Source organism: Actinia tenebrosa, unplaced genomic scaffold (genome assembly GCF_029948245.1).
Source record: "Actinia tenebrosa isolate PJP-AT-01 unplaced genomic scaffold, QUT_ActTen_1.0 PGA_scaffold8__29_contigs__length_14323225, whole genome shotgun sequence".
Taxonomy (NCBI): domain Eukaryota; kingdom Metazoa; phylum Cnidaria; class Anthozoa; order Actiniaria; family Actiniidae; genus Actinia; species Actinia tenebrosa.
The window spans coordinates 625380-638847 of record NW_028292585.1 but is presented as its reverse complement, the minus strand read 5'-3'; the positions used below and the strand labels follow the sequence as shown (position 1 = coordinate 638847).

General features: G+C 38.7%; 2 protein-coding genes across 3 annotated transcripts in view; one reads left to right on the top strand and one right to left on the bottom strand.

The window, feature by feature from the left end:
• Nucleotides 1-13468, top strand: part of LOC116303578 (mucin-like protein) — a 37831-nt gene that overhangs the window by 17507 nt on the left and 6856 nt on the right. For both annotated transcript variants that reach the window (XM_089040680.1, XM_089040678.1), the window contains exons 13-23: nt 38-209; nt 450-631; nt 904-1167; nt 1762-1815; nt 2427-2566; nt 3014-3376; nt 3924-4024; nt 4110-4217; nt 4607-5142; nt 5565-5786; nt 7003-7329. In XM_089040680.1, the coding sequence (XP_088896806.1) occupies nt 38-209; nt 450-631; nt 904-1167; nt 1762-1815; nt 2427-2566; nt 3014-3376; nt 3924-4024; nt 4110-4217; nt 4607-5142; nt 5565-5786; nt 7003-7329 (2469 nt within the window). The remainder of the gene's footprint in view (nt 1-37; nt 210-449; nt 632-903; nt 1168-1761; nt 1816-2426; nt 2567-3013; nt 3377-3923; nt 4025-4109; nt 4218-4606; nt 5143-5564; nt 5787-7002; nt 7330-13468) is intronic.
• On the bottom strand, nt 8755-13002 carry LOC148904913 (uncharacterized). The gene is made up of 3 exons (XM_089024408.1): nt 12353-13002; nt 10822-11847; nt 8755-10744 (listed from the first exon to the last, which is right to left on the bottom strand). The coding sequence occupies exons 1-3, from the start codon at nt 12431-12433 to the stop codon at nt 8798-8800; spliced, it is 3054 nt and encodes a 1017-aa protein (XP_088880534.1). The 5' UTR covers nt 12434-13002; the 3' UTR covers nt 8755-8797.

Sequence of the window (13468 nt, the reverse complement as noted above, 5' to 3'; positions counted from 1 at the left end):
TTCGCCTTACTATACTTGATTATTATTATTTTTTAAGGATGCGACGATGTTAAAAATGCAACAGGAAACCAATTTACTTGGACATTTAGTAGCCCACGGCACCCTGGCAACTACCTCAGTAACCTTGATTGTACTTGGCAGATTTTTTCTGAAAAAAAAATGAATGTATATGTGGTTTTTTATACATTTCACGTTGAGGACGGATGTTCGTAAGTCATATCTTTATTTTTAACTACTAGCGATTCCATATTTATAGGCGTCCACCGGGTCCAAGGCCCAAGCTAGACAACTTTGCATGGCCAAAAGATAATGGATGTTTCACAGAAAATAAAAATTTCGTTTAAATCGTTTAACTAGACCTCCTCCCTTTCGGGTTTTTTTTCCGCAGAAAATATACTATGAAGGTGAGAAAGTGAACAAGTCTTTTGTTTTTTAATTTTAAATTTTAGTGACAAGGTGGTAGTAAAACAAGCTGATGGCAAAATTAATGATTACTGTGGGAAAAAAGATCCCTTTGCAGTTAAGCTATCTTCAGAAGCAGGCTTCGTGAAACTCAAGACAGACGGAGGACTGGAAGAGAGTGGCTTTCTTGCAAGAGTGTTTGCAGTAACAAATAGCCTCGGTGTCCAATGTATGTGTTTGCTAGCTTGATTCTAATGTCAGTGTGGCCCAAGCAAGACAACTTTGCATAGCCAAAATTGTAAATTCTCATATCCAACGGCATCTATTTTGTGGAAAATGATCCATGTTAAAATTAATGCACCTTATTAAATCCATATAGCCCCCCTCCCCTCCCCCCCCCCCCCCCCCCCCCCCCCAAAACACAAATCATGAACGTTCCCTTAACGATACTCAATGTTTACTAAGAAAACTATTGTGATCATAATATCATCTTTATTCCAGATGACATAGAACCCGGACAAAAAACAACTACAATAACATTCTCGTTACAAAAATATAAAGGATCTATTCTTGAATACGTGGTGTTGTACAAAAAAGGTAGCAGTAGCGACTTGGAATATAACGTTACTTTAACAACCACGAACAAGGCAATATTAACAGGATTAGAGTTGAGATACGAATATCAGGCATTTGTGTTGATTCACACAACTAAGGGAGTGTTTCGTGGACCGATGAGCAAAACGTTTGGATTACTTCGACCTTCAGGTAATAATCCTCTTGAAAAATTGCTGATACTAGTTAAACAATGGTTTTGAGTGGCGCACCCTGGAATATCCCATAAGGCACTTGAACTTCTTCAGTATACATGTGAGCATTCAGCCGAGTGACAAGTGGGATATTCCATGCTGTTTAACGAGAAAATTCTGTAGCGGAAGGTAAAGACTTCCAAATTGTTTCGCTTCTGCTCTATGCATTACTGTTGATGTTGTTTTAGATGTTGGGTTGATCGTGGGCAGTGTGGTCGTTAACGTACTGTTATTGAAGAAATACAAAACGCGCGCGCGTGCTGTGTGCAGTTATATAAAGCACGCGGGGGCTGGCAGAACACGAGTGAGGTGTTAGGAGAAGTTCTTGTCGACATTTCTCGAGTGTTCTGCCAATATCCAAGTTCTTTATAACTGCACACAGCATAGAAAGCAGGTGTTTTATTTCTTTTATGAAATAAATTACGATAATCGTTACTTTGGATAGGAATTACGCAACTGAAAGTTCGCGCGCGTGCTGTGTGCTCTCATAAACCAACCTCCTAACCAATTAGAACGCGAGATTTATAACAGTTATTTTATAACTTCGTTAAAGCTACTCCTGGAACAAAAATGCCAGAACCTACAAGTCTTCCAAAAGTAAATGAAAGTAAGTAATAGCTTGGTTGTAATATCCTACATATACACAGCTATTTCAAAAAGGTTGAATTGCCGAAGGTTTATTTTGTTGCATGTATATCATACCAAGTCCGAACTGCACTATGGGCCATGGAAATTCAATTAGCGAAAGGTCAGAGCGATATAAAATTCTCCTAAACTTTATCAACACGTTTTTCCGGCATAATTTCGTCTGTGCTGATATTATTTACATATGCATGAATATAATACATTTAGAGCTTAGTTTAAAGCAACAAGCAAGATGCAAGATGCAACAAAATCCTTGACCAACCTCCTTTGAAATCGCTGTACAACAGAGCATCTCTACATTAATCAACTAACAGTGGTAGTAAACGCCCTCAGTGTGGGGATTTTACGGGGTCGGAAATTGGTGAAATGTACCTCGACGGGGAACCTGAGGGGTTTGTGCAGCACCAGTCTGCGGGCAACATATAAAATAAATCTTCTTCTGATTCCTTCGATCCGGAAATTAGCCTCGCATTTAAAACATTTGAAAATAAACCAAAAAGGCATAGATTCGTTACTCTGTTGTTGGTTAACCGTTCCACTACAGATTGTATTTGATTCAAATTTTGTTTACAGAATTAGGAATGTATCTATACGGAGTTGCCGCTGGTGACTCCTTGCTTCCAAATACACACGATTATTCTACAAGATGTTTCACTCTCGATATTCCTGACGATGGGATGCAGTTCTTTACGAAAAGATATCATAAGATTCACGTAAGGAAATAGTAAGAACGTGATTCGTATTTGTTGTTTAAGTAGACGAGAATAGATGCAGGCTTTCGTTTTCCAATGTACCCCATCATATATACCCCTTCTTTTCCCAAGATGTCGCCTATCCTTTGAATTCAAGGCTCTGCATCTCATATGAGTAGAGATTGTCAGGTCTCTTCCTTGATTCGAAGGGTTTTCTCCAGGTTCTCCGGTTCAGTTCCTCCTTCCGCTAAGTTCAAATTCGCTCTGTGAGTTAACCGTAGGTCGGTGCCCTGACTTTGATCCATAGAATTTAAAGGTTGAAGGTTTGTTGTTTTCCTTTTTTTATGATAGCGCACCAAAGTGGTAATCAAACGCACAAATCAGGGAGAGCGCTGCAAAGGAGACAAGTTAGCGCCAACGGTGTTCTACACTATGTTATTTCTTAATCGGAAAGTTTTTCTTTCCTAGATTTGTCGCAATGGTCTCTTACTGTTTGAAACACCACAACTCATCCGCTGGCCACACAGATTTAGTGAACAGCATGAGCTGCTGCGAAATGCCGCGATGTTGGCTCCGTACTGGGCCCTCACTGACGTGGAAGATTCGTTTGTAACTCTCGGCATTTCGAAAGTGTACTATCAAGAATACAAGGACACAGATAACAGCTGGGAATCAAAAACGATCCTTCCTCAAGCTTCGTATCACGTTAAAAATCACTTCGACACTAGTGGTGTCAACTCGTTAGTTGCAAACTTTAAAGCGAAGTGGGTTCTTAAAGTGACGTGGGTTGATCTTCGTTTTCCGAGTACGACAAAACTGGCTTTATCCCAGGTAAGTTAAGACGCATGGTTTGACGCTAAATACAATATATTGAGAAGCTGGATTTCATTTGCTTCATCGCATAACATTGAATAAATTGAACCAAGCTTTCGGCCCTCATAATACACTCAACAAAATTACTCAATTCTGATTGGACAAGACGAATACAATTAAATCTCATATTATACTCTATAGAGTCCCAATTAAGTCGCTCAATTTTGTTGAGTGTATTATAAACAACATCTCGCATCGCCATGAGTCGCATGAGGCCTTACGATTTTGATCCGTATCATGCATATGGCCATTATCAATAATACTAATGTCAAATATAGAATAGAGGTTTTACGCGATAACATGACTTCAGCCATGTTTTATGTCAGGAACAATAATTCAATTGTTCAATGAGGAAGGATATCATCTTGTTCTGCCATTGTAGATGGCCACCGGCAAATGAACATGCAAAACCTCTACACCCAAATTCTTTTTGACGACGAAAAATTTGTAACAAGACTTTGGCATTGGTTGTGAAAAATTCAATTAAAATTGCCTTTCATTTAAGAAAAACACGTTTCAAGCAGTAGTCATGACTGATGGCACGCTTTCCTTTGCAATGTACAACTATCCACCCAATGGAATCCAGTGGGCCGCTCCCACACAAAGGTAATCTTTATTTCATTGATTCCACTATTAAAAAGCTTTAATCCAAATATTACCGTTATTTAAATAAGCATTTTTTTATCAACAGAAAATACTACAGCTTGTATGCAGCATACAATAATCATGGGCTTCCTGTTGTTGGCTTCAACTCAGGAGAGCACAATCGTGTTGTCCCGCGCTATTATGACGTCATTGGGTAGGTTATTTTATAAATTTTTTTATAAATGTATAAATTTTTTTCTTAAATTAACTTTATCCAACTCAATAGCTTAATGCCATGATGACATAGGCATAGCACTTTCGTCATTTTAGAATGTTAAAACAATTCATACTAAGAAACCGTGGAATCATGGAATACAATTGATGGACCCTTCTCAAAAATGTCTTGAATGCGAGTCTAACAGCACGAAAACACAAAAGAAATCAGACTTTTTGTAGATAGAATTTATGGCAATTCTTTTGTATTTCATGCATGTTAGCCTCGCATCCAAGATAATTTTGAGAAGGGTCTATTCCGATGCGATTCTTTGAATATGCATTCAGTGACTTGTATTATAATGTAGCTTCTTTTGATGTTTTAATTAGCTCTGGTACTCCTGGCATTGTGAATATCAACCAATTAAATGGCTCTACTGTATATCCAACCAACAAACTTGATTCCCCATGGGATTTCAAAATCCACGAGTCACCTGGGACGTGGTTCTTTCGCCTTGAAGATATTAACCGCGTAGATTTTAAACAACAATGCATAGATTGGTATAAGAGAGAACCAGACCACCGAAAGTACACTGAACATCTAGAGCCTTGTCCTTGTACTTATCGACAAGCGTGGTGGGACGAACGATTCGAAATGGATCCACAAGAAAGGCATCGCATTTGTGCATACACAGTTTTTAAATCTGTTCATGGATGGGGACAAGAATGTTGTTACGAAAGGAGTACTGGGGCTCTGATTAAAGGATATCCTGATGGAGGGACAGCAAGAAAGCAGTACCTGAGGGTTAAAAAAACTATAAAAGAGAACGAGTATATAACCTGTTGCATATATAGCAATATGTGTCATTTATATTACAAACGACGGCCAACGAATAACTGTTTCGGTTATAAAGAAACGGAATGGAGTAAGTATTCCCCACCAAAATATGCTAGTTATCACTTAAATATCTTAAAACGTTTACTAAATGAAAGCATGTGTGTTTTGTACTGCGATATGCTACCTTTTACTTATGTGGTTTTGGTGTGTGGATTATTTGAATTGAGTGGAGTTGTTTCTCTTGTATATTCCTGGGTTCTGGTTTCCGTTCGTTCACAAAGACCAATAATTCCAATTTCATCATGAAAAAAGGCTTCAGGGTTGCTAGACATGTAAAAAATCTACAGAGAAAGACCAATTAACATTTCTCACAGACCCTCTCAAAGGAGTATCCCTCTTGCAGAGAAGTACCTGGAAAATCGAGATGTAAAGCCTCTTATTTGTTGTGCGTTTGTGAAAAAGAGGTACAGAAATATTAAAGAACTGTTATTATTGCTTTTTTGTAACCAGGCTGGTTGTGGGGCGATCCTCATTTCGTGACGTTAGATGGCCTGAACTACACCTTCAATGGTCTTGGCGAGTACATCATGGCAGACATAAGCAACGGGTTGTTCCAGCTTCAAGCTCGAACCAAGCTGGTCGAGGGTGGAGGGAAAGCTACTGTGTTTGTTTCAGCCGTGGCAAGACAGACAGGAACGAGTGCAGTACAAGTGAACCTTAAATCTGATGAAGGTTAGTTTAGTCGGCCAAGCTAGGTTTTCAGAAGATGAAGAATAAAGATTTTGGTAAACAATAGAAATTGGATAGCAAACCTTAAAGTGCTTATAAGCCTTTACGCAATATTTTCAGAATTGATTCTTTAAATAGTGAATAGTTGACTGTGAAAATAATTCGTCATTTGAATGTCGGGTCTTTAAGATACGAAGATTTATACTTCCAATATGTTAATGACTATGACGTAACATAAGGGATTTGAGTTATTTTGTGGCAACTTTTAATATTGAACGCTGGACATTTTTTGAAAACAAATTTGTAAGAACCTTTACGTGAGTCACGAGTAAAAGGGTGATGCTTTTAAAATACTGTAATCCAAAACGAGTGCAGTGTTGTATATTAAATGATCCCTTATGTTACGTCATAGTCATTAACATATTGGGAATAAAAACCTTCGTATCTTAAAGACCCGACATTCAAATGACGAAATATTTTCACAATCAACTATTCACTATCTAAAGAATCAATTCTGAAAATATTGTGTAAAGGCTTATAAGCACTTTAAACAATAGAGGCTTTGCACACTTGCATGGTAGAGCTCTTGAATTAGATTAATGCTGCCTACAGTAAAAAAAATTATGATAAATATGTTATTAGTGAAGAAACCCATGAGTGTCATATTTTGATATCAGAGAATTGGGTGCAATGATACTATTCAGGATTATACTTATACAGTCAATGTCATTAACGTCGTCCACCGAAAAAAGACATTTAGATATTTACACATTTACACATTTAGACTAAAAGAAATATCACGTGTTTTCCCGAACGTTCTGGCATAAAACAAACGCTGAAGTACAATTCTCCATCTTAAATCCTCACTAAATGGTCGGGGCATTCTGGATTTCTGACTCACGAGTTGAATTTTACAATTAAAGTTCAGGCTCACTTTAGTCTAAATGTGTAAATGTGTAAATGTGTAAATGTGTAAATGTGTAAATGTGTAAATGTGTAAATGTGTAAATGTGTAAATGTGTAAATGTGTAAATGTGTAAATGTGTAAATGTGTAAATGTGTAAATGTGTAAATGTGTAAATGTGTAAATGTGTAAATGTGTAAATGTGTAAATGTGTAAATGTGTAAATGTGTAAATGTGTAAATGTGTAAATGTGTAAATGTCTTTTTTCGGTGGACAACTTTAATGACATTGACTGTATTTTCATATTGTCTCCAGGTCTAGAAGCGTTGGTCAATGGTACTGTAATAGACCACTCCACTTTGACCAATACAACTACTCGTTACAATGGCTCCGTTGCTTTATCTCGACCTGACAACACCTCCATCACTGTACTCTTCCCTTGTGGGATTTCAGTCAAGATGACTGACGTCAAAGACTCTTTGGCCATCCTTCTCGCTGCTCCAGAGAGATTTAAGAACAAAACTCGTGGTTTGCTGGGCGTTTGGAATGATGATCCTGAAGATGACCTGACAACACCGACCGGACGTGTCCTACCGACCAACGCGACAGGAAGGATGTTGCATTATGAATTTGGTCAAAAATGTAAGTCTGCTTTACACACATTAAACTCCAATCAATTACGTTATTAACTTCCCGAATTCATTACCACCATCCTCGGGAACCCAACGGTAAAATTCTGTGGCTCGTTTCTCGCTACCAGATTTAACAGCTAAAATGACCACTTGAGTGACCACCATATAGTAGGTCCAAGTCAAGGTTGGACTTGATGAGTTCATAAATTTACTGTATTTTATTAAGTCTAATTTAACTTGGAGCTATTCTTTTGTGGTCACTAAAGTAAATAGACCTCCTCGGCCCGGGCGCAATGTTTTACCCATTTCAGACCATGTGTCATTTCCTAGAGTATCATTTCTTCGTTTAACGGTTGCGCTCGGTTGCACATTAGAAGACACATGAATATGGATACAACTCAAACCAAAGAATCTTATCCTCAAGAGAATGACACGTGGTCTGAAATGGGAAAACATTAAGAGCGGATGTCAGCAAACATCAAACAATTAGTGGCAAGCTTCAAAAAATCGATTTTGCTCATACTTTTAGTATTGGTAGCCTATTATGTTCCAATCATCATGGTGTAGTTTATTTGTGAAAATATATTTTTGCTTTTGAGAAATAAGCATTTTTCCCGGAACGGGTAAATATGCTAATTAGTAATGCCTCAAGTTGGCCAACTTCAGTGACATCATGTAACGAAACTATCTAACCTTTGGTATTGATAACACGATTTTCTTATTGCCTATTATCGGTTCTTCGTTCACTGTTATTGTTGAAGATTTCACTGCAATGTGGAATTTTCTACGAATTTTTTCATCGGCCATACTTTTTCCTACTATAAAAGTAGCCTCAAAACAATGGTCATTTAAACTATGTGCGATACAACGAAATCCAACGAGCTTTTAGATTTTGAAAGATGAAGCGATGATACTTCTAATGATATAAAAATTTCTTTGTGTATTTGAACAGTAATTACGAGGGGCGAGCTCAAAGTTACGTAAAATATCAAATATTAGTGACACTGAAATCGACAAGATCGTCTGGTGAGCCGTCGATTAATCATGTATACTATCTTAAATCATTTATAAAACTAAAGTTATAGTCGCTAACCTTGTTTAGTTGGTGAAATTTAAAGCTTCAATTGTGGTTTTATCAATTGTTTGTCAGGTTAAGTGCATCGCATCCGGTTTCAGGTAATAATGTCAGCATGGTACTGTAGAGCGTGACACTTTCCCAAAGGATTGTAACAGCCCTATTTGACATCTCATTTCTTTAAATTTCTTAGAATAGCAAGCTGAATATTCTTTTCTTCTTTATCCTAATGTTTTGCCTCTTAAATGAAGTTTTAAACTGAAAACACCAAGGCCAGGTTCATATAACGTTGACTTGAACGTTATGCTCAATGGACGTTCGTTCGTAGTCAACTCGTGGACAGTATCTGAATAAGCTGATTATATATATAACGCAATACTATGCTAATGACTAGTACATAAAGTTAGCATTTGTTTTGGCATGTACAATTGCCAACTAAGTTCTTTATAAGGTCAATGTACGGTTTCTTGCGTTTAACTCTAATGCCAGAAATATCTAGTTGAAAAGAGGAACAGATATCTTGCAACACCAGAATAGAAAACCTGTCTAACTTCTTGCGATTGGCCGAGTCGCAAAGGTCGTAAACGTTGTATATGATTGGATGGCGGGTGGAAACTACGCTAAGAACCTCACTCTGTAAGTCTTGCAATAGTTTCTCTGTTTCAACTTCCTGTTGATCTTTTTGAAATTCTTCATAATCTTGACATTTCTTTTTTCCTGTGACTCGCGAAAAGAAACTTGAAATTTGCTGCGATGTCAGGAATTCTGTGGCAGAGAACATAGGTTCGCCACTGGAGAGCTTTGCTTTTCTCATAGCTTTTGAAACGGAGACAGGATCGGCCTTTTGACCAGTTTGCTCGCCAATTTGATATATTTCTAGCAGGTATTTCTTCTGTTTTTCTGAGTGGCGCTTACGCTGCTTGGTACTTTTTAGGGCCCAGCCCATTTTCAATGCAGGCTCATTCACTGCGACAGACGGAGTTCGTTCAGAAATCTGTGGCACATCACAAGTTGCTCCTTGCTCTAGTTTAGCTGCGTACATCAATATCGCTTTATCAAAAAAGGTTTCACGCTCCAGAACATACTTGTGCTTGCCACAGTGTATGTGGTTTTGTAAAGAAGAATACCTTTGGAAGGATTTGACGCAGCCTTCTTCTGGGCAAAAGAACAAACTCTGCTCCTCAGGGTCGGAATTATCTTCTTCTGTTTCAAGTTGTGCAGTTGTCTCAGCTTGATGACTAGGTGCTTCGCTCTTTTTGAGACGTCGTGCAGTAACATCAGTAAACGAAGTAGAGGAAGTGCGATCACTACGTTCACCTACAGTGTTAAGGGTTGGTAATTGATGATTCTCTGGAACATCGAAATCTTTCCACAACAACAATTTGCCGGGTCCTATCCCATAAGCTCTCCAGACTCTTATTCCTTCTTCGCTGGGCTCCATGTTGTTAAGGAAACTGATTCCCTCCCATTTCACTGGAAAAGGTATCTGACTGGTTTGCTGGCCACATAACGTTACCATCACCCCCGGCATACCACGTGCTGACTCTATCGCTGCTACCATCTGCTCCGCTGTCTCGATATCATGACCTTCGTTGTGATAGACTTTCATGTGGCTTTTTATCGTTGCTGCCTTGCGGTCGCAAGATCCTTTACCACCTTGAGGGTCTGAGTAATCCACACGGGATAGATGGAGTTTGTGCTTGGTAGCTATTCGCTGGACTGATAGCAACACTGAAGCTGAGTGGTAGCATCCAGCATTGTCTTGTCTAAGAAAGACATTTTTAATTCCTGGTGCAATAGTCCTAAGCTGGCAGAAGATATTATCAATGATTGCCAAGACTGTATCACTTTCCTGGATGCACTTTTCGAATGCATGCACGAAAGTAAGCATCTGCATATTTCCATCTTCACTTCTTCGGATAGCTACTGTTATATGCCAGCTGATGCCACGCTTGCCGAACCAATCGCTCTGCGCCTCACGGAACTTCCTTGGCAGAAACTTCATTGCCCAATCCAGAACAAGGAGTGCGGACTCTGGGTCCAGATTTTGGAGAATATCTAACCGTGCTTTATCTTGATTTATCGAACGTAGAATATGAGCTTTCCATGCCTCAACTTTGTTAACACACTGATCGACGTCATATTTCATTTCATCTTTTTCAGCTCCTTCTTCAAGGTTGCCTAAAACTGTATGCACTTCATTAATAACACCAGGAAATACATCACAGCGGTCACACCTTTCCTTGTGCTCATGGTCGACACAAGGCGAAATGTAGTCTTCGTCAGCTTTAAAGCTAAGAGCGTAAGGTATGCAGTGATCAGGTACTGTGGAACTCTGGGAAATGTGAACCTGTGAGGAAAATGTAGGTTGAAGGTTAATGGCGGCGATGCATGTATTTTTTTCATTGATTGTTAATTGTTCATTACCTTATAGTCGGTTTTGAGATATCTCTTGGAACGTTTTAGCTTTTCATTTTGTTGTTTTGCCCAAGTAAGTCCTTTTCCATATTCATCACCAAGCTTTTCCACCATCTCTTCCAGTTCTTCAAAAGCTTTAGCCCCTTCAGCGGAGAAGTAATCTAATCCTTGTAGGGATTTGCGTACCGACGCTGAACATACATTTAGTACTCGGCACAAGGTGCTTCTACTCATAGGGGAAAAGCCTGATTCATGACAATAAGCTTGATACTGCTGGACGATTTGCTCAGGGATCATTGTTCGGATGACATTTGGAACCTTGATTTCTGTATTTGAAGATAGTTTAAGGGACTTCTCACCAAAGGGCAGATCTTGTATAATATGCGAACCCGTTATAAACGTTAGAAAGTGGTCTAGTTTTTCTTTTGGAACATACATCCGAGCGGTCGACGGGGAAATGATAACTGAACCTCTTCCGTGTAAGAGACGATGATGCCTTGCGATATTGTAGCGGTACCTGGAAAGGTCTGGTATCCATCTCTGTAGTTCATTATAGCTGACTTTATCTGCAATGATGGAAAGAATCTGCCTACGCGTACTCCAATGTCCAGCGTTGTTGTAACACTCAGTGAGCGCGTCTAGCAAAGCAGAATCTATATTATCGCAAGTGTTATAAGAACTACAGACCGAGCTAAGGAGCTGTTGGTGGTCTTGGGGCGCAATCTCTTCAAGACATGCGCCGACAACTTGTTTTGCCTTTCGAGTATGGTAGCGTTTTGTTCGCGCTGACGCTGTGTCCCATGGTGTTACCAATGAGTGGCGAATCGGGCTTATATCCCGTGAAGCTAGAAATGCGTTGAGGTGGTCTCTAGGTGTCTCATATGTAATGGATTTGTCTTCTTCAAGAACCAAGGATACGGACTGTGCCTCTGAAGGCTGGTAAAGGCTCACGGGTGTTTCGTGTAATGCACAGACTGAGGCAGCTGGACTTGACTTCAGTGGTGTTTTAAAGGAAACCTCTGGATCTTCATCCGTCTTTAAATAAAAATATATTCAATTTCATTAACGCCCTTAAATCATCTTGATTATTAAGACAATTTTGTAGCTTTCTACCAATCCCTTTTTTTTGTCACCCCATGAATATTATTTTGTTGTCTGATCTAAATTGGTAATTTCCAAATATATGATCATTTAGTGTCAATAATGTGCTACTTTTATTTTTCTTGTTACTCTTATCCCTAAACGTTAAGCAAACTTATTATTATGTTTCGTAACATCCATTTTGTATATTCCTTTTAACGCTCTTAAATATAGAGCGTTTTCACGTGACGTCACAGTCGCCATTATGGGGTACCAAAACAATACATTTTCTATCCTCCGGGAATTGAACTCTATTTTTATGCAAATACTGTGCAGAAAGTTTCTATTGTTTATTGCTGTCTTCTCACGTGAGTAAAAACGCTCCATTTTAGTCAATCCAGTGGGCTTCCTGTGGTAGGGAAATGCGCTTTGGGACAATGGAAATATGATCCTCACTCACCAATTGAAACTTCTCAAAATCCATTGCAAAATTCTCTTCAAGCTCTATTTGTTTTAACTTTTTTTCACAGTTGGTGCACATTCCTAGGTTGAATGGTAAATTGAAAACGTTATCCTGTGCTCATAAAATCAGGAGGCTATCAAGTAGAGATGACTTTTAAGGACACTTACCAGAACCAGCTTGAATAAATGTTCCAGTTTGTTTCAACAGCATCTGAGATGCGCCTTTTCCAATACCTCTGTCCGCCTTTGGTATTTTCCCCTTCCATTTGTGTCCAGAAACTTCTTGGGGTATCCTACATCTAGTGTTAGAGCCCCGACTCCACCCAATGCCAAGAACAGAACGATGGTTTGGACAAATGGTTATTTCTTCTATGTTTTGGGGGGTCTTGAATAAACCAGCGCGAGACAAAATTAAATCCACCTCATTTTCAGGGCCAGAAAACTTGCAACTCCGCAAGTGACTCGAGATGTCTTTCTTGCATGTCAATAGAGGTATCACCTGTGTATCATATGCACGATCTTTACGGTCAAAACCACAGATTCCACCGACAATAGATTTAAAAGAACAGCAAATCTCCATGTTTTGATTCTGCTGTGAGTTAGGAGGCGCATTTTACTAGTGAGTGATTACCTTGCACTTGCAAAACATATTCATATTATAAAAACAACGGCCTGTCAATCAAGGGACTTTGTACATTCGCCGTCTTTTATCTCAATAACGATCAAGTCAACGTTATATGAACCTGGCCTTGGTGTTTTCAGTTTAAAACTTCATTTAAGAGGCAAAACATTAGGATAAAGAAGAAAAGAATATTCAACTTGCTATTCTAAGAAAATTAAAGAAATGAGATGTCAAATAGGGCTGTTACAATCCTTTGGGAAAGTGTCACGCTCTACAGTACCATGCTGACATTATTACCTGAAACTGGATGCGATGCACTTAACCTGACAAACAATTGATAAAACCACAATTGAAGCTTTAAATTTCACCAACTAAACAAGGTTAGCGACTATAACTTTAGTTTTATAAATGATTTAAGATAGTATACATGATTAATCGACGGCTCACCAGACGATCTTGTCGATTTCAGTGTCACTAATATTTGATATTTTA